Here is a 22,859-nt window from a genome sequence, read left to right on the forward strand (position 1 = left end):
AGTTTTTAGAGTTACAACAAATATAAATAAATATAAATAGGTACATTAATACTTTAAAGTTACAATGTTACAACAAGAAATATAAATGAATATAAATATGTTGAAAAATATAAAACTAGTGCTCATTCTCTTTTACCTTTAAAATTTTTCTATAATTTTAACAATGGGCTTAGCAAGTATGTTAATACTTTAAAGTTGCAATGTATTTTCATTTCAGTTTAACCTAAATTTTGAGCAATTATTGCACGTACAAAAGCCCAGTTCTCACCCACAGTCCGGCCCACTAACTTCTTGCAATCTCTTTAAAAATACATCTACATTTCATTTCAGACTTTGGAATAATTTTTAATTAAAATGTTATATGTGTTGGAAATCTGGCCCCAAACTCGAACACAAAACACACGGTATTTGAACAACTTCTTTGACCATTTTTAGTAATATTATTAAACTAGTTTTAGAGTCCGTGTTACACACGGGATAATTCAAATTATAAAATTATAAGTAAAACAAATAATTAGATAACGTATATGAAAAAATGAACAAAAATGTATTACATCTATGCTTATATCTATGCAATGTGTACATAAATTGATTTTATTTATATCACAAAATGATTTTTTCAATTGAACTTAATAAAAAAAATGTCCGTGCAAAATCGTACCCGGGAATGCTTCTTTCTATTGAAAAATTCATTCTCGATGTCATATATGTATAATTGAAAGAATTTTGGTTATAAACCAATTTTGAAAATAAGACTTCTCATACGATTGTAGCAGGAACTACTCAGCCTAAATACAAAAGAGGCGTTACCTTTATTGATATATTTATCAATTTACTACCCATCAAAGGAAAGTAGGATATTAAATTGTAGCAATGGATGTTCTTCAAGAACTATGTTTTTCTGATCTACACCATAAAAATGATTTTGATAAGTTTTAGAGGGCTTCTTGACAACATAAAAAATAGCATGTTAACCAATTCAATTTTGTGAATATTTTGTTTCATTTGAGCATAGTTTTGCATGACATGCTTCTTATAAAACATTTTGATCACAATTGAAGGAAAAATTAATGTTGACATAAATATTTCAAATTTGATAAAAGTTAGAAGCATTGATAGGCATGGGGGTAGCATGTCGAAAGTGTTCGCAATCTTTTTTTAAATTTTAGTAGTTGAGGGAAAAATAGTCAATTTGCAAAATCCTGAACCTTTTGATTATTTCAAAAAATAAATAAACTTGAAACCCGAATAATGTTTAAAATTCTAACTTTCTTATTTTTGACATTTTAAAGTCAACACTTTGAACTCATAACTTAACGATAAATCTATTTTGCATTCTCAAACTTTTAAAAATACTCAAAATTTTCATTTTTGACCCGTAACAAATTTTGACCCAAATGTAGTTAACTTGTACCAAACAATGTATTTACCAACTTTTAACCCATAAAATCAAATTAACTTCCACAAAAAACCCGAAACAATTTTCATTTGAGAAACATGATTTGTTGTTGATTTTTGAAATTCATCAAGTATTTTGAAATATATAGTAAAATAATATGTTAATATTTATATTTATAAAAATATATAGATATTATATAAATATAGTGTAAAAGAAAAGTGAATAATTATTGATTTATTACATATATTAGGGTATATTAGTTTTGGAGGGATAATTATAAGAATTAACCAAAATTTGACAAATGTGCTCATTTATTTTACTTTATTAGAATATAGGTCGATAAAAACCACATATTACAATTACTTTAGGCCCTCTGTTTACACCAGAAATAATTAACCCAAATCTAATCATATTATAACTCAAATAATAAACATACTTTAATTCAAACTCAGATAAACAATTTAAATAAACTAAAATATTTCACTTTAACATCTTCAACTTTATTTTAAGTTCGTTTTATGATTAACTTTACTTTAAGCTTGTTTTATTTTAACATTTTTCACTCCAACCTCTCCAACAATTTAAACGATTCTAGTAACAACTAACATGTAGTTGATTAACTAATAACGTATATTAAATCAAATCTAACCAGGAAGACCAATAAACATAATATCTTATTCAATATTTAAAGATAAACTCTCGTTACATGACTTTGAGGATAATATAAATAACTTATTACAAATGTAAAGAACCGAACGCGACATGTTCAAACTCAGTGCACTTGAATCTAGAACCAACCCGAGACCACAGTACCGATTGAGCATATTCGGTTCCGGTCTGAGCAAAGACCTAAACATGAAACATAACCCGGTATTTTCTCGGTTTTATATATAGCCTATGGTATCGAATTAACGAGCGAACCCGTTCTTTTTCGACGAGCGAACCCAATGTCATTTTAAAAAGATGTTCGAACCCAATAATTATGAAAATTTAGCTAAAATTTTTTAGCAATGAATATTTTATTCATAAATAATTTTACAAAAATTATAAACATCATTAACAAAGATTATAAATGTGCCAATAATAGCTCACATATAAATATATGACTATTACATACATGAATGGTGTTTGCATTTGTCATATTGAAAATAAGTTTGTTTTTAAAGTCACGATTGAAAATGTTATTAATTGTTTTCAAAACATGAAAACTTGTAGCGAACAATTATATCATGTAATATTTTTTTTATTGAATATGACTTTTCATTTTATTGAATTCTGACGATGTACTTTGGTTATAATAGTGATATTGCATTTTATTTGTCTGACCTAATGACTGACTCGACCTGAACCGACCCATCGGGCCCGAAACTTTAACGTCGGAAGAATATCGAGCACTCCCAAACCCATAAAAAAAACCCCTACATCCGTTACTGACTATGGCATAGCCAGAAACCAACCTAACTCGAAACGACCCAGACCTACCCATTTTGTATCGGCATGGCATTTAGAAAGAAATTGAGACATCAAATATTGGTACACATAAAAAACAAGAAAATCGTGTTGGCGTATGACGTCATCAGATTCTTGACATGCACTAAATTGTTAAAATTACTTAGAGAGTCAGGACAACCTAATTAGGGCCGTCTCCAATAATTTATATGTCTCGGTCGAGCCGAAATTAAAAGGCCCGTAGACTCTAACGAGTAACAAAATATAAGCAAAAAAAAAAGGTCTTATGTAAATGGTTTTTTGTTTGGTTTAAACAATTAAATTTTTAAATGGGCTTACTTGGTTATAAATTAGGTTATTTAAAAAACTTTTTGTATAAAAATAAGCTTAAAAATGTCTCAAGTGAGACTAGAACCTACAACCTTTTGGTTAGGAGTCATACCCCTTTGCCACTATACCAAGCTTGATAATTTCCTTTTATCGATAGTTCATTTTCTATTCGTTTGTCCAATTCACGAAACTCGGGATTTAATTTCTTAATTAAACGATCTTCAAACAATACGAGTATAGATAACAAAATATCCAAGTTTATAACTTATTATTACATTTTTATAATATTTCAAAGTGAAAGGTTCAAATTGTAATTTTACTTTAATTTTCTTTTTTAAAACAACTTGATTTTACAAGGGCCTTAAGTGTAAAATATTTAAAATAATATATAATATTTGTTTTTTTTACCCAGCCCAAACCCACCCCGTCATCCCCTACCTCGCTTTTCCGGCAATAGCCGGAATCCGGCGAGAAAAATCCGGCGACCATAAAAACGCCTTAAAACGTACATTATAAATCAATTAAATCTCGTAAAGCATTTAGACTATAACGGAGAAACATTAATCATCGTTCATTACGCGGTATAACAATGTGCGTTTCGATCCCGAACTCGTCAGGATTTTTATAAAATCGCAATAATGATTTTTAAACCTTATACGTTTCAATTAATTTTGTGCCCCTGAAAATTAAGTGCCCCGACTAGTCGTCCGCTTTGCCTATGCCCCGGCCGGCCGTGAACCTAATCATGGATGCAACTTTCATGATAATTTAAAAAAAACTTCACCTAGTACAAAAAATCATTAAATTATTTGCGGTGTATGGCTTTAAGAGCATTCTCATCCCACCTCTGTCCTTAAATCAAAAATTACACTAAAACTCACTATATTTTTTCTTTCTATTTCAATTAAACAATACTTTTTATACCTTTTATCATTATATTTTCTCTTTCATTCACTCACAACCATTCTCAAAATATATTAAAAATTTATAGGGGATGAACAGTAACGTTTCAAATATACCGAAAAATCACTACTTTTTATAAAATATAAAAACTATTCACTCACAACGCCCTGAATCACTATCTAAATTATAAAAACACCCCTCACACTAAATGAGAGGTTGGATGAGAATGCTCTAAAAGAGGTCACCATAAAACAACTATTTTTAACTATGCTTATATGCTAACTTTTTAAGCAAGCCCGACCCAGACTTTATACAACGCTCGGACGTTGTCTGTAGTCTGTTTTTTTTAGGGTCTGAAATTTTAAAAAAAGCATTTTTTTTAATGATACTTATAGTTCTATACTTCATGGGAACTCAAAATCTCGTAGACAAGACTGGTATTAAGCAAAGAAACATTCAGTAACCACAAACATTTCACTAAGACTAACTTTTGCATATGCTCGACAAGTGAGCCTTCTCACTCTAGAATGGTGTCATTTATAGGTCGGACCATCACAGAACTATGCAGAATGTGAAATTATTTGATTATTTCATTAAGCTGCACATTATTTTTCTTGAACTTAGTGTGCGCATGTGTTCCATGTTTACTCACTTTTTTTCATAGATGAGTTGAGTATATTTAATAATATAATGATTAATTAATTAGTTACTCAAAATAACAAGTTGACCAGATTAAATTACAAAATAAACACTGACTTGTAAAACACCAACTAAATCTTAATTCAAAGATAAAAGTGAACACTATCAAAATACAAGTTGACCAGATTACTTTACAAAATAAACACTGACTTGTAAAACACCAACTAAATCTTAACCGGGGGGCAAAAGTATAATAAGGATAAAAAAAAATAATCGATCAAAATAATGCTATGTAAAATGAGAGCTAAGCCGGCGGTTAAATATGAGGGCTAAGTCTTAGCCGGTGGCTAAAGGTTAGTCAACCTTTACACATGTATCGGTTTGATTAAATGTTTTTTTTTAACACATAAACCTTCTTAGTTGACGTTATTTTGACGTTGTATGATTGGCTGGTTTTAAATATTTATATTTACAAAAACCGGTTTTCAATACCTCTTTTTGATGAGTTGTCAACTTTGGTAATTTTTTCTAGGGGTGCGTAAGAAACCGAAAAACCGATCCGAAACCAAACAAGAACCGACGGTTTGATTTTATGTTTTTGTAAAAACCGTCGGTTTTGGTTTTGCATGTAATAGAGACCGAAAAAACTTAACCAAACTCAATTTCTAAATTTTTATTTTTTTATTTTTTATTATAAGTAATATATAATCAAAATTTAATAAATATGTAACTCAAATACTTTTAGCCAAATGTTAATAGTCTATTAGTTAACAAATAATAAAATTATTTATACATAAATTCATTATTTCCGGCAAACTTTATTTTTGGCCTAAAATTTTCAAGTTCAAAAAACAATAACCAAAAAACCGAAAACCAAAACCAAAACCAAACGATTTCAAAAATCCAAACACCGAACAGTTTTCAGCTTGGTTTTAACCCAAAACCGCATCAAACCGTACCACGCACACCCTAATAATAATAATAATAATAATAATTATTATTATTATTATTATTATTATTATATTTTGAATCTATCCTACCAATGATATGATGTCAATTCATCACACTCCAAAAGTTTCCATTTATTTTGTCCGTTTCTTTCCACATCACTCTACAGACTGATGAGAAACATATAGATACATTATATACATATATATACACACATATACAAATTTATATACATACAGTGTGTGTATGTGCTCTAGCTGTACGTCACTGTATCACTCACGCAGTTACAAGCCGTTACAACGGCGGCTACAGTAACGCTTCACAATTCACAAAACCGTCTGCAATGACGTCAACTTCCGATAAACCGACGGTTCTTCTCCGCCGTGAGGTTACGTCATCCGCCGCCGCCGCGGATGTTGTGCAGGACTGGACGACGGATCCGTCCGTCGGCGATCAGATTCGCCACCGCGGTACGGCGGCGTCCGTTGATAACTTGACGCGGCCTGTCGGTACTCAAACTGCCAATACTACTACTGCTGCTAAAGGTAGTTGATGAATTAAGTGTTAATTGTTAGATTAACTGATTATTGTGAGAATTTGAGGTGATTAGTTTAGGTTTTGTTGATTTTAGCTGTGATTTCTGATTTGTTAGTGAGAATTAGGTGAAATTGAAAATGATTTGGTAAGTGATTGTATTGTAGTTATGTTCTAATTTGTGCTAAATTGTGTTAATCGCATACTACAGCTTGTGTGTGTGTGTGTTTGTGTATGTATATGTATATGTCTGCTTCCGTTGATAACTTGGCGCGTCCTGTTGTTACTCAAATTGCCGTTCCTACAACTGCTGCTAAAGGTAGTCACTGGATGTCTGGATTAGGTTGTTAGTTAATTGGTTATTGTGAGAATTTGATTTGATTAGTTAGGTTTTGCTAGGTTTAGTTATGATCTCTGATTTGTCAGTGAGAGTTAGGTGAAATTGGAAGCAATTTGGTAAGTGGTTGTAGTTAAGTTTTAATTTGTTCTGAAGCGTGCTAATCAAATGCTTATGCACACACATATGTGTGTATGACTTATGTATGTGTATGTGTATGTATGTCTGCTTCCGTCGATAACTTGACTCGTCCTGTAGTTGCTCAGATTGTCACTGCTACAACTGCTGCTAAACGTAATTACTGAATTAGGTTGTTAATTAACTGATTTTGTGAGAATTTGATTTGATTAGTTTAGGTTTTGCTAGTTTTAGTTGTGATCTCTGATTTGTTAGTGAGAATTAGGTGAACTGAAAGCAGTTTGGTAAGTGATTGTAGTTAGGTTTTAATTTGTGATAAAGCGTGTGAATCGCATGCTCATAGATTCATGCACGGTTGTTCATGTTTAAGTATAGTTACAGATCAACAGATTTTGGCTATGGAATTGACTTCACAGCTTCAAACAAAAAAGCTCACTGCATACTGCCTGATATGCATATTTAAGGCAAATGAACGGATCCGAGCAAGGCCTTGTTCATGTTCATCGTTAGGCTTTTATCGGGCAATCGAACGGTTCACGAACACCAAACCTAACCAAACCGAATTTCTTGTTCGTGTTTGTTTATTAAGGAAATGAACTTGTTCGTGAATGGTTCACAAACACTAATGAACAGACACAAATGAACACAAACAATGTTTTATTTGATTTGGCGATCCGAGAATGATCAATATCGATGGTTTGGTCTGACTAGCAAGTTTGTGTTGGTGTTTTTCTTAACATTCATATTCATGTGTTGATTTTTCCGTATAAATTAATCGTGTCATACTCATATATTTTTGTTTTATAGTTAGTGATTTTGCTTAAATCTATGTGATATGATTATCGAAGTCATTATAAAAACCTTTAATGAACAACCATTAACAGACGTAAACAACACATTATCAAAAGTTCACGAACACAATTGACTGAACATGGCCTTTGTTCCTGTTTGTTCATATAGTTAATCAAACGAAATTCCTAGTTCATGTTTGTTCATTTATTAAACGAATGACTATATACGAACTTCTCGCCGAACAGTTCGTGAACAGTTTTCCGAATGTTCGGTTCGTTTACAGCCCTAGACACCGGTCCTATTTAGCCCAACATGTTTTGTTTGACCACATGACGTCCAAAAAATACTGGATATTGTAAATTTGACTACTATTGTAATTTGTATGTATTTAGAATGATTTTTATTATAATTTGCTTGATCTGATCTTTTGGTATCATAATGTTGTGCCAACACACCAATAAATTATATAGATACCTCATAACATCACCTATGGTTTGTCTACAATTTAATAATTACAATGCTGTAATGTCGTTTGGGTAATCTAATAATTGATTTCTAGTATTGACTGAAACTTGTTCTTTCAGGACCTGGTCCAACCAGTATGGTCAAAGCACAAACTCGCCATCCACTCGATCCTCTAGCTGCTGCTGAAATCTCCATAGCAGTGGCAACTGTTAGAGCTGCAGGTGCAACACCAGAGGTTAATTAATAATTGCCACATATTCATAACTTTTAATCCTATCAAATTCTCTTTGTAGACGTAAATTGGAATCTTAATATCATAATGGCATGTTTAGGTAAGAGATAGCATGCGATTTATAGAGGTGGTACTTGTTGAACCAACAAAAAGTGTGGTTGCATTAGCGGATGCATATTTTTTCCCACCGTTTCAACCGTCGTTATTGCCTAGAACAAAGGGAGGTCCGATAATTCCAACTAAACTTCCACCTCGCCAAGCTAGACTTATTGTTTATAATAAGAAATCAAATGAAACTAGTGTATGGATTGTTGAGCTGTCAGAAGTCCATGCTCTGACTCGTGGTGGTCATCATAGAGGGAAAGTCATTTCTTCTAAAGTTGTGCCTGATGCACAACCTCCAATGGTATGGAACCTTTTCATAATCAGTTTTTTAAACTGTATTTCTGTTCATTGGCTCTATAAGATGATATTGGTATCCTTTTATGCAACATGCTAAACATAACCTTTAGGGCTATGATTCACGACCAAATTTTTGGTGATCGGAGGTTAAAAATTAATCTTATATGAGCAGCATTTAATAATGCAACACTAACCAGCTTTAGGTGGGTGGTGGTTTATGGATAAATTTCTCATTATTATATGGGTGAAAATTCGGTGGTTAACCATAGCCCTAAGAACTATTTTTTTAAGCAAAACACTTGTTTTATTAACTACATAAATTTTATTGGATGGTTGATATCTTGATGATTGACTTAGTGACCTCAAGGAAATATCTGCTAGCGTGCACTCATATCTATATGAATTGAGGTTTTCATTAGTTTATTTGCGTATAAGTCTAGGGGTGTGAATGAGCCGAGCTCGTTTCAAGCTCTTTTTCTAAAGCTCAAGCTTGGCTTGTGAGTTGTTTTTTCAAGTTCAGGCTCGAGTTGTTTATTATTTATTAATTAATTTGTATGCATTCTTTAAAATTTTTATATATCTGGGAAAAACCTTAAACGAGCCAAAGCTCAGCTGTGATGTGTTAACTTAATGCATAGAAGTCATAAAGAGGTCAAACTTAAAAGTACACAATGCTCGACGAGCCTAAACGAGCTTCTCATGCAAGGCTCGATAACTAAACGAGCTTCATTTAAGGCTCGGCTTGGCTCGAGCTCAGAAAAGCTTGGCGTGTTTCGAGCTTTTTATCAATCCGAGCTCAAGTAGCTCGGCTTGTTTGCACCCCTGTATAATTAAGTAATGTACTTGCAAATTTTCCCATTTAAGTCATTGCGTTCTTTGTGTACATTATATGCTTTTCTTGTCATGTAAATATTAGGGTAATTATGCAGACTTTACACCCTTTGGGTATTACATGGACTTGATGTAAAAATATGCCCAAAAGCATTAAAAGACTCCAATACTCTATAATGACCGGCATGACAAAAAGACATCTTTTAATGACTTACGTACAAAACGAGTATGGTGACCAAGACAAGACAAAAGTGAAAGTACATTAGTATTTTACAAAATGAGTATGGTGACCAAGACAACATAGTCTGGCCAGAGTGGGGCATCTGGGCTCTCCAAATTTGGAGAGTGTGGTGCCTAAATACAAGAAAGTCGCCGTTCTAAAAAAATGAGAAACAAATATGTTAACATATGATTGTTTGTAATTTTGTAGATATGGATGTTGGCTCTAAGCCTCTTAACAATAACTTCCCATGTTAATGGAACATAAGTACAAGAAACTATTTTTGAGAAACTGTTTTTGGGATTTGACTAGTCATCTTCATGTGCCAAATGCAACTATTTTTCTCTTAAATATATCACATACTTCATCGCATCATCATATCTTTCTCTTAAATATATCACATACTTCGTTGCATCATCATATCTTTCCATATATCATTCTCTTCATCTTGTTCTATTTACTGTTCTGCCACTTTTAATAGGATGCTGTGGAATATGCTGAATGTGAAGCCATTGTTAAGGACTTCCCTCCATTTAGGGAGGCCATGAAGAGGAGGGGCATTGAAGATATGGACCTTGTGATGGTTGATCCCTGGTAAGTTCTTACATATTTCCTCAATTTCATACCACATGTTAAAAATATTATATGCTCCTATGCTATGTAAGCATTGACTTTTCTTTATATTTGTTAAGACAGTTTGAAGCATTTTATTGATGACTTCTCATGCATTTTCTTACATAAATACATTCACTTCCTTATTATTTTCATTGAACAAAAGAACAAAAAAAAATATTTCTTTCTTTTGATTAAATGTATTTTGGGGCCACCTAGGTATTCAACATTTTGCAAAGGCCATCCATATATGAAAACTATTTTATTGGTTATCCATCATGTTTATTTTCTACAAATTTCAACAGTACTAGACTATATATTCAGGGTTAGTTATCTAATGTATATATTTGTATTTAGCCCATGGCCCAATTTAGGCAACTCCAAAGTTTCTGACATGTATATATTGATAGATATTCACTCCACAGTTAGTTCTTATCTTTAGGTAAAATTTGAATTAAATAGTGTTATGACCAATTTTAGAGAAGAACTAGTGAGGGGTTAATCTCAAATCATCAATGCCTATACTCCTTCATTGCTTTGTTTAAGTACGTCCCATCAACAAACTACATATACTATTCAACAATTACATTTTAACGCCTATATTATTAATACCGCAACAATACTCATTTCTTAAAAACGATTTTATTCCTCAAAAATGAAAATTTTGAAAGCACGTTTTGGTCTTCTATGTTTTTCCAGTAGCTTCTATAACAAGAAGATTCTCCCATCCCATTAAACCATTAACATACCGACTACTTTGTACAACATTAAAAGGTGCATTAGATACCATACATGCGCACAATCGCAAGCATGTCTGCCTTGAAGCCTCCTAAATTCCGCATCTGCATACTTGTAATTCCAAACAAATGCCATCTCCTGGAGCTCAAAAGGTGATTGATGTAATCTATATGTGAATTACTTAAATACATGGTTTACGTTGTTGACCCATTCTATATTTGAATGCTCGGGCACAATTGTCATCCATGCTTCTTTAGTCTATCGCATAATCTTTCCATTCTTAGTCACAGACCACATGTTATACTCACCAAAGTTATCATCCGATATAGTTTGGTCTCGCCCACCGAGGACAACTGTTGTATGTTGATCATTGCAAAGCTTGGTCGATGAAAGTGATTCTTTTAATTTAGTTTAAGATTCCTTTCTATGATATGATTACCCCACACCTAAAGTGACTAAACTAAAAAGAATCAATGGTCAAATTTTGCAATGATCAACATACAACCGTTGTTCATAATGGAAGTGGCCAGACTGTAATGGAATATAACTTTTGTGAGTATCACATGTGGTTAGCGATTATGCGATCTACTAAAGGAACATGGATGACGACAATGCCTCAACATTCAAATATAAAATGGGTCGATAGCGTGTAACATGCATTTTGAGTACTTCACAAATAGAATACACCGATCACACTTTGAGCTTAGGGGACATCACTTGTTTGCAATTCATGCATGCAAATGTTGAATTTGGAGTCCTTATGGCCGAAATGATGCTGCAATTGTGGATAAGTTCGAATTCTAGCACACTTGTTAATGTTGTACAAAGTAGTAGGTATGCTGATGGTGCAATGGGAGAACCTTCTTTTTGTTGAAGGATTGAAGCAATTGGAAATACTTAGAAGACTTACAAACTCGTTTTAAAAACTTTCATTTTTTAAAAGAAAATAATTTTTAGGGAGGGAGTGTTTGTCCGGTGTTAATAACTAATAATGTAGGGGCTAAAATGTAACTGTTGAATAACATAGGCAGGTCTTCTGTAAATAACAAACTAAGCAATACTTATTTAGTTAATGTGGATGCACTCAAAACAAAGTGACGAAGGAGAATATGCATCAGTGATTTGTGATTAACTTCTCTTTAATTCTTCTCTAGAATTGGTCATAACAAATAGGACTGCATTTATTTCACGATTATACGAGGAAATCATACCTTTTTTTGGTTTGTTAGACTAAAACCATGTTAATGATTTTGAAAACGCGCTAACTTTTGTTAAATGCTAGCATTTTTAACTATAACATATTGACATCCCATAAAATATTTGTTTTTCCTTTTTCATGATTTTTAAGGGCATTTTTATCATTAAACATGCTTTTGGCAAATGGCAAATATATTGGTTAGGATTTATTGTGTAGATAAGATTTGTTGTATTTATTGTGATTATCTCTGCCATAGTCACGGTATATAATTTGATTAGGTTTCCTTTGTAGTTATTTTCTTTGTACCTATAAATGTGACCAATGTAATGCGCAATACCTTTTGGGATTCATTACTTTACAAAATCTCCATATAAAGGGTTCTATTTTCGGTAAAAGTTGATAAGAGGGGAGAGGTTGAGATGGTTTGGTTACATAAAGAGCAGAAAAATGACGACTTCAGTGAAAACCGTGGAAAACATAACGAATGGTAGGAGAGGCATCGGTAGACCCGAACTGCCATGGGATGAGCATATTAGTCAAAATTTGGTAGACTAGCACCTCTCAGAGGACATGATTGGGATAGGAGTTCTTGGAGACGGGATACAATTATGTACTTTTACTCTTTTAGAGTAGTGTATAGATATTTGATTGTAAATCTGTCTTGGGGCCTTAGCTTTGCCTTAGTTTTTTCTTGAAAGTTAAAACCTTAGCCTGGCATAGCCTTATCTTTGTCCTAGTTTGGCCTGGCGTATAGATTCTTATAGCGGAGTGTGTAGGTACTTTCAAGGGTGTATAGGTACTTTCAGGGGGTTTCATGTTACTTTTCTAGTCTCTAGTATAGCTTTGCCTTACCTTAGCATTTGCTCTTTGCTCACTTATCTGCTAATACTATTAATTTCTCATTTCTATGTTACCTATAGTGCGCTACTATTATTGTTAGTCTTTCTTTCTTGTTGTTGTTTTGATTTTTCATAGACACTTTATGCTATTCGAAAATAATTTCTTTCGAAGGTCTCAATGGGAGTAGCCGCCTCTCTATTTTCTGGGATGGAGGAAAGGCTTGCCCTCGTCCCACCCTCCCCAGGACCTAGACCCTACTATACTACTATATGAGTGGAATTTTACTGAGTACGTTTGTTTGTTTAGATACATACCTGAGTGGCCCATAAAGTAGTTGCTGGTATTATTGTATGCTAATGTGTAATATGTGAACTTTATATTTCAGGTGTGTTGGTTATCACAGTGAATCTGATGCTCCTAACCGTAGACTAGCAAAACCACTTATTTTCTGTAGAACAGAAAGTGACTGCCCCATGGAAAATGGTTATGCCCGCCCAGTTGAAGGAATTGATGTTTTAGTTGATATGCAAAACATGGTGGTGATTGAGTTTAAAGATCGCAAACTTGTTCCTTTACCGCCAGCCGATCCATTGAGAAATTACACAGCTGGTGAAACAAGAGGCGGTGTAGACCGAAGTGATGTGAAACCACTAAACATTGTTCAGCCTGATGGCCCGAGTTTCCGGGTCAATGACCATTTTGTACAATGGCAGAAGGTTTGTATTCTTTATTCTGTCTTCTTGGAGGTGGCGGCTTCGCCTGGTTAAAAAAGCGGATCAATTCTGGTTGTAGTTTCTCTAATGGGTCAACGAAAAAGTTTATCTAAAATGGGAGCATGTTGCATGGGTTGAAGGTCACCCATGGTGTATTCTAAATTTATAAAACCTCCTCAACTACCAGCCATTGACAAAATTAGATGGCTGTTGAATGGGTAAACGGGTCAATTTGGGTTATACTTTGTTTCATCACGGGTCAAATGGGTGAAATTTACGAGTTTAGCTAAAAATAGAAATCGATTGTGTATTCAAAATGCATAAAACCTTTTGAATTATTATATTAAAAGTCAGATAACTATTGTAATAAAGATAGTCTTATAAATCTCTAATAATATTGGCACATTAATTATTAATAAAATGTGTGAAATGGAGAAAAGTGTTTGCAAGCCAGCCTAACCTGCACCAAAATATTGCTAATTTTGACTCATTACTAGGCCTGAAAAAGAACTGAATATTCAGTGAACCATTCGACGGAAAGTTTGTTTATAAACGAGCCAATGTGAACAAATTGTTGGTGGTGATTTCAGGAGGCGACTCACAAGTTGATGAAGTTGGGGACCAAGTTTGACAAGTTGGTCAAAGTTGGTTTAGTTTCCTAATTACTAACACACAAATTGATGGTATTTGAGTTGGATTATAAAAAGTCGGTTATATCTAATTATTTAGCAGTTCATATTAGAGTCTAACGAGTCTAGGTTAGCCTATACAAACCAAGTCATGGTTTACAGTTGTAATCAAGTTCTGCAAGTTATATTTTTTTGGTTATAATAAAGGTTTAGGAGTTACCCAAATACGTTTTTTTGTGTTCATACCGATTTGGGGCTTGACAAATATTTTTGTTCGGTTAGTTAAACGAATGAACATGAGCATGTGTCTTGTACTTTTATTTATATTTGTGTTCGCTTATTTTTGTTCATTTCAATTTGTTTCTGTTTTTCCGTTTACGTTCATTTATGTACGTTAGTTTGAGTTTGTTCTTTACGTTCGTTTTACGTTCATTTATGTACGTTCGTTTTACGTTCTTTACGTTCGTTTTACGTTCTTTACGTTCGTTTGTTCTTTACGTTCATTTAGTCTTGTTTATGAAATTTAAATATCGCTCATTACTATTTAGTCTAGCTTTATTAATTTTTAGACCAAAAAATTGATGTTCACGTTTACTTTTAATTGGTGTCCGAGTATTTATGTTTGTTCATCTATTTGCAATTATATTCGTTCGTTTATGTTCACGTGAACTGTTCGCTTATACTATTTAACGAACTAATACGAACGGACACATTCATTTTCTTTATGAACGAACACGAACACCAACAAGAAATCTTGTTTTGTTAATTGTTCGTGTTCGATTGTTTGTTCGGTTAAATTTAAACGAACAAAAATGAACATACGTCGTTTGTGTTCATTCGGTCCATTTACCACCTCTGGGTCTTCTTTTCTATCAAACAATTCCAAGTGTGCTTACAAACTTGTTAGGCTTAACTTCTCTTGTGTTAAATATTTGCAGTGGAATTTTCGCATTGGATTCACTCCTAGGGAGGGTTTGGTAATTTATTCTGTTGCATATGTTGACGGTAACCGAGGTCGGAGGCCCGTGGCCCACAGATTAAGCTTTGTAGAAATGGTGGTTCCTTATGGTGACCCCAATGATCCTCATTACAGAAAGAATGCATTTGATGCAGGGGAAGATGGACTAGGTAAAAATGCCCATTCTCTCAAAAAGGTAGGTCCATATTTTTTAGTTTTCTGCTTATTATTTCAATCTTGTACGTTTTCTTTCTTTCTTTCTAATTCAATCATTAGAGGCGTTGACTTGAATATACGGGTGGCACTTTGTATAAACATGACCAGTTACTTAATTGTGTCAAATAGTGAACCTTTAGCCCAGGCACGTGTAACCTAATGAGTATTTAAACATATCAATTGGGTTGACTGGTTATATGAGTTGTAAACGGGCTGGCCAGGTTCAACCTGTTGTGGGTTGTACTAAAATTGAAGTTTTAGTTATTTTTTAAATTCTTATCTTAAACGGGTTGGCAAGTTGGAAACTGGTAATCAGGTCAATCCGAACTCAACCCATTTAGCTCAACAATAACCTGTTTACTTCATGACGTGTCGAGAATTTGCGCTCCTACATGAATGGATCGATTTGGGGTGTTTTTATTTCGTTTTATTTTATTTTTATTTCTAACGGCCTAACGGGTCAAATTTACCAATTAAAATCTTGAAATGAAAGAGGTCAAATGTGTTGAACTGGTCAGAAATCTCTAGAATTTATTATTAGCGCACAAAACCTCTTAAAATACTTTATTCGAGAACAACATTTGTAATCCGATTTGTTAAAAAATAAACAGTTTCCACTCGGTGTTTCGGTTTTTAAGGTTAAGTTAACCTATACCCGGTTGGACTCATTGTCCAACTCACCCATTTTTAAAACTCTATTGTTTTCCTAATATACCCATGCCTATATGAAGCACTAAAACCATATAGTTAAAAATAATATTTTACAACACATATTTATGTTACAGGGTTGTGATTGTTTGGGGTATGTCAAGTATTTTGATGCACACTTAACAAATTTCACCGGGGGTGTTGAAACAATTGAAGATTGTGTTTGTTTACATGAAGAAGATGATGGGATATTGTGGAAGCATCAAGACTGGAGAACTGGTTTAGCTGAAGTAAGACGGTCCAGAAGGCTGGTAGTGTCTTTTATATGTACTGTTGCCAACTATGAATACGGGTTTTACTGGTATTTCTATCAGGTAAATTTTGACCCATTATTCTTTATGTCCTTTCAACCTTTTTGTAACTGGTTAACTTCCACTTGTTTGTATTAGAGGTGGCAATTTTGACCCATTTACTTGTGAATAGATCTATCCGGTTTTTTTCTATCACAGTTTAAACTGTTAAAGAATAGATCCATCAGGTAAAATGGGTCAAAAGTCTCTAAGTGTGTCTTTTAGTTGCATTAAACATTTAAACGTTCTATATATTTTTTTTTACAAAATAAACAAGAATATTATTGAAATAGTACAATTTAACCTATTTAGTTGTTATTTGGTCAACCCAAACCATTTTGACCTGTACAAATAAGTTATTCATTACCCATCTTGGACATCTTTCAATTATAAAAAAAACCGCTGACACATGTGGCTTGACATACATGAGTTACACGTATTATAATTTTCAAGATATAAGTTTCACAAATAATCAAGAAAGCATTTTATTACAGGATGGAAAAATAGAAGCTGAGGTGAAATTAACCGGAATTCTTAGTTTAGGAGCTTTACAACCTGGTGAAACTAGACAATATGGGACTACAATTGCCCCTGGACTCTATGCTCCTGTTCATCAACACTTCTTTGTTGCTAGAATGGATGTGTCTGTTGACTGTAAGCCCGGTGAAGCACACAATCAGGTTAGCGTTCAGAATCTATGTAATTTTTCACAAATACCCTTTTAACTATGGAATATGTGAATTTAAATGCTTGAACTGTGAGCTATTCGGCTGTACTGTTTCGGAAATGCTCCTTTAAAAAATGCAATACGTGAAGTTGCAGTAAATATTTCTTATCTTTGGAGTCTGATTATATTATTATTTATTCTGTCTTATTATAACTGTCCACAAACAAATAAATAAATAACAATTATGATATGTAAACTGCTTTAATTTACAGGTGGTTGAGGTGGATGTTAAGGTTGAAGAACCAGGAGATGCAAATGTTCACAACAACGCGTTCTATGCTGAAGAAAAACTGCTAAAATCTGAACTTGAAGCAATGCGCGATTGTAATCCTTCATCTGCCCGACATTGGATTGTAAGTCTCTCTCTCTTTCTCTCTCTCACACACACACACTTAAGGGGTTCATGTGTATTTCAAAGGTGATTTTGTGATAGTACATATTATAATTAGATAATCAACAGTAATAAAATGGATCATAGGAGAGTGTATTTGGATATACCTCTGTTGTCAGTTGTAATAATCAGGTAATTAGTTTCTTAATGTTTGGCAAGATCTAATTATTAACAAATTAGTAGACGATATAACCCAAAACGATATTTGCAGAGATGTCTTGTGAAATAGGAGTAAAAATTTCTCAAACTAGTTTAAAAGGGTTAAATACTTAAATTTTGTTTTAGATGTGTTCAGATAAGCAGCAGTAATAAAACGGTTACGGACCCTATGAGATATGTGCTTCGGCTGTAAGAAGTTGTGCTAATTAGGTAATCGGTTGTCTAAAAAGTTCTGATAATTAAGAAGTTAATAGGTAAAATGACCCAAAACAGCATTTGCCAAAATATCTCTTATGATTTATATTTAAAATTTTGCCAAAATAGTTCTTATTTTATCCTCATCCATTATTAAAATATCATATGGTGTCCTAAATATGACAAAGTTCCATCTTCCAAACATGTACACGGCTTTAATGAAAGTAGTTATATAGCGAACTTAATAGTTAAATAACAAAACTAGATACATCATACATATTTGGGTGACTATATAGTGAACTTAATAATTGTCTTTGAGTGATACGAGTTTCATGATTCAGATCAGGAACACAAGAACTGTAAACCGAACTGGTCAATTGACCGGCTACAAATTAGTACCTGGATCAAATTGTTTACCGTTAGCTGGGACCGAGGCTAAGTTTTTGAGGAGAGCTGCTTTTTTGATGCACAATTTGTGGGTCACCCCGTACGAACCGGAAGAAATGTTTCCTGGTGGAGAGTTCCCTAATCAGAATCCACGTGTCGGCGAGGGATTGGCTACTTGGGTTAAGAAGAATCGGTCTCTAGAAGAAACCGATCTGGTTCTCTGGTATGATCCACCTTGTCCTTTGTCATATATATTATATTATGACTTGTTTTGTTGGAGTTATTACAGTTCTTGAAAAAAACGACTGTAACAAACTTTCACTAAATCTGCATGCAAGTCCCTGGACTTTTTCTTTTAAAAAGGGCCTTCATATGAACTTTTGAATCTAGGATTTAATCATGCAAAAAAGTCCAAGGACTCGTGCTACTTCAATGAACGTCCATGGGTTTTTATATTAACGTTTTATCTTATATGAGGAAATTTGACTCATTTAGTCATGAATGGGTTAAGGTTATGTTACATCTCTAATGGGTCAACCAAAAAGGAGCAAAGAAAAAAAACGTTAAATGGGCTGAGCTGGTCGAAAAGAAATATCAACATACGTTTGCTGAATTTGCATACAAGTCCCTGGACAAATTTTTACATGATTAAACACGTTACATACAAAAACTATAAATCAACAAAAATGTCTTTAAGATATTCTTTCAACAAATATTGTTATTGCATGATTGAGTCCCTAAACTTATAAAAGCTGAATGATCAGGCCACTTTTCGGCACGAGTAAGTTCCTAATTTATTTTTTCGTGTCGGTCGAAAGTTGCCCAAGGTGTATTTTTTAATGTGCTCACCTAAATTGTTTTATTAGAAAAAACAAATTTTTATCAAATTAACAAAATTTTGTAACTATGGATCAATCTGACCAGCCTAGTTTCGGTCCACTTTTTAATCCAGCCTGTTTTGGGTTGTTAGCCAACCTGCTCATTTGCCACTTCTAGCATTCAAGTTATCATAGTAACTAACATATACTTTTGAATGCTGATAGGTATGTGTTTGGAATTACACATGTTCCTCGATTGGAAGATTGGCCCGTTATGCCTGTAGAACACATTGGCTTCCGTCTCATGGTACTCCTTTCTCATTTTTCTTATATTGTATGCATTATCGGCAATTCTCACAACTATATTCATGTTGTCCATCAGTTAACACATTGCTTGAGTGATTGTGTTTAACAAAACCACATAAACGCCCTTCCTATTATTAACTATTTACTCGATATTTCTAAATAAGGATTATTTAGAAATATCGAGTTTCAGTAATTATGAATTTGAATATTCCGTAGTAAAAGAGGATTTCTTAAAAGGTTATGGTACCGTTAGAATGAACGAGATATTGACTTATTATTGATTATACAGTATTTTTAAACAAATCTGTACAAAAAATAAAACATATAATAATGTATTTTTACAGCATAGCTTATATAGAACCTTCTATAATGAAACAATAAAAAAAGTATAATTCATATTGATTTCTTTTTCCTTTGATGACATTGATTTAAAAAATGATTCAAATTTAATTTGTTACATGTCACACGGGTCAATAAATTAATAGTAATAGTATTAGAAAATCAAAAGAACATTCGTTTTTTGGTATATTTATACGGCGGTGTCCATGTCACAAAAGTTTTTACCTCTAGCCAAAAAATTCCAAATTTACTTTTCTTTTATTTATACACAAAAGAAGTTTGTCACGTATTACTTTATTTTCTTAAAAAATGGGTCGGGTTTATACATTTTAAGGCATATCTAGTGGCGTGCGAAGATAAAGAAGATACATGAATTATTCGCGTGCCTAATGAATAAAGATGTATAAGTTGGTAAAAAAAATGTTTCGACATTTGTGATTGGTTTGTGCAGCCACATGGATTCTTCAACTGCTCACCTGCAATTGATGTTCCCCCGAGCCCGCCGGCCGACACAGAAATGAAGGAAAATGGAATGGTAGATAAATCGTGCCACAGTGGTCTCGTTTCCAAGATGTGAAGAAAAGATTTACCATGCATCCGAAAAACTATTGTACTCTAAATTCTTATGGCGCTTGTGCAATATTAACTTGTACTTTGTTACGACTTGAACCAAAATAACGTTAAATTGAAGACAAACGAGGACATAACATAACTTATGTGTTATGTCCCCACTTATATAAGTTATACCGTATAATATATAATACGGTACACTATGTTATATGGCACAAAACCTAAGCGTAAAGGAGATAAAAGTCAGAGCATATCCGGTGTTTGGTTTAAGGCTAAACAATACTAGGAATATATACTTATTTCAGTAGATAATATACTATTTGGTGCCGAGATGATGGAGGTGGCGGTGTAGCGAACTAGCGATGGTAATGTTAGGATTAAACGCACACACGAAACCGAACACACACATGAAAGCAATAACGAACATGAGGATTTAACGTGGTTCGGTCTAAACTGACCTACGTCTACGGGTGACAACTAGGTATTTTTTATTGAGTGACAAGGGATTACAAGTACATAACGTCATATATATAGAGACTAGTCTAGGGTTTGCATCTTATTAAACAAGAAATCTAAACCGGGCCGGGCTTTGGTCTGGCCGCCCTACACCCGTCTGTCATTTGGACTTCAAATAATAAACCGGGCTTAAACAAAAGGCCAACGAAACCCAACAGGTAACCCGGTAAAAGTGAACAAAACTGTATGTTTAGATTTATAACAAATAATGTTTTGTTAAGCATTGTCTTGTTGGCCAATCTGATTACAATTTTAACTCAATTTTGTTTAACCTAACTATGTTCATATGATGGTAACTAGGGTTCAAAAAGCTCGAGGCTCGAAGTTTGGGCTCATGGCTCGCTCGATAAAAGCTCGAATAAAACTAGCTACAAAAATTTGATTTGAAACATCCTGAGCTGATTTGGAATATTTTTGTAACCGAGCCAAAATCGACCCAGGCTCGGCTCGTTGGCTCGATCTTAAGCTCGTTTAACTTCAAAATCGAGCTAGAGCCTAGCTAAGTTGCCTTGCTGAATTTTGAGCCTGAGCTGGAAACCACCCTAGCTCGACTCGTGTTTAAATCAGTTTTAATAGGGTTAGAAGCTCATTTTTTGGTTCAATCGATTTCAAACCGAATAGTGAACACCCTAAAAGTTAATATTACTTTTAACTTTTACTAACTAGAGGACTATAAAAAGTTATTTATCTTCCAGCAGTTAATAGATTACAAGTATAAAATTGTATACATGAGCATATTCTAAGCTAGTTTCGAATATTATTCTTAGCATTCCCAACCCATCCCCTAAAATTATGTGAGAGGGTTTGTAAATTATAGGGTGAGGTTGTGAGTGTAAATTATAGGGTGAATAGAGAAAATGTAGTGATTTTCTGTAAATTTGGGGAAAAAGTAGTGATTTTTTGTAAATTATAGAATGGAGGGAGAAAACTGTAATGATAAAGGAATAAAAAAGTATTATTTAATTGAATAGAAGAGATGAATATAATATTTTTTAGTATAATTAAAGAGATAGAGATAGGAAACGTTCTACGAATACTCTTATACTAAGAAAATAAGAAAATGTCTATATCATGTTGACCGGTTTCTCTTATCATGTCAAGCATTGTCTCCAATAATTGATGCATTAACACACTCATATATTTTAATTATATAAGTTCAACCGAAATACATACGTGTCAAATGATCATTTATTCATTCCCACCTTAATAGCTCCAATCCCAATTTAACAGTTTTTCTTTATTAATTTTCACAAAAGGAGACCTAAATTAGGTGTGTTTGTTTTTGTATTTATTCTTGTCATTTAATATAAAAATACTTATCTTCAACATAATTGTCCCTTTATTTTTTTAATAAACATGGAATCTTTAGGTTAAATAATACTCAAGGTAATAGAAAGCTTGAAGTTTATAAAAATATATTTATAGGGTTCTTGTTAGGGGTACCAATTGTTCACACGATCCAAACCAGACACAATAGATGGCATTAGGTCGACTAACATGACTCGTTCAAAAAAGGGTTGGCTCATTTAAAAAATATGACATGTTCGGGTTGACCCGTTAACCCATTTAAGTATTTAAAAAAACGTTTATAATCAAATTGTTATTTATATTTTTTTTCCATTTTTATTTATATGAATATGCACTTGCAATTTTCAATTCATTTTCAAAATTTTTAATAATTTTTCAAATAAATTTTCATATTACTCATTTACTCTATACTCTAAGTTATATTAATTTTATTTTTCTAATAAGTAGGTTAAATCGGCTGGGTTTGAGCTAACTCGAATCTTTGTGTGCGGGTTATGATCGAAATCTTTAACACGAATAACAACATGGGTTGTTTTAGGCTGCACATTTCAACCTCCAACGTACAAACCTTTTACCCGTCAACCCAATACGATTGACAACCATGTTCTTATATTCTTTAATA

The 22,859-nt window shown here is 33.2% G+C and overlaps 1 protein-coding gene across 1 annotated transcript; it reads left to right on the forward strand.

Moving 5' to 3' along the window:
* Window positions 1-6,003: 6,003 nt before the first annotated feature.
* On the forward strand, window positions 6,004-20,562 carry LOC143609651 (diamine oxidase [copper-containing] 1, peroxisomal-like). The gene is made up of 12 exons (XM_077084348.1): window positions 6,004-6,213; window positions 8,054-8,169; window positions 8,267-8,572; window positions 10,101-10,213; window positions 13,393-13,723; window positions 15,288-15,503; window positions 16,309-16,545; window positions 17,016-17,201; window positions 17,461-17,601; window positions 18,335-18,603; window positions 19,424-19,505; window positions 20,295-20,562. The coding sequence occupies exons 1-12, from the start codon at window positions 6,012-6,014 to the stop codon at window positions 20,418-20,420; spliced, it is 2,325 nt and encodes a 774-aa protein (XP_076940463.1). The 5' UTR covers window positions 6,004-6,011; the 3' UTR covers window positions 20,421-20,562.
* Window positions 20,563-22,859: the final 2,297 nt, after the last annotated feature.

Source organism: Bidens hawaiensis, unplaced genomic scaffold, assembly GCF_021521415.1.
Source record: "Bidens hawaiensis isolate Kalapana, Puna unplaced genomic scaffold, B.hawaiensis_p1.1 tig00008436_1, whole genome shotgun sequence".
In the NCBI taxonomy this organism is placed as follows: Eukaryota; Viridiplantae; Streptophyta; class Magnoliopsida; order Asterales; family Asteraceae; genus Bidens; species Bidens hawaiensis.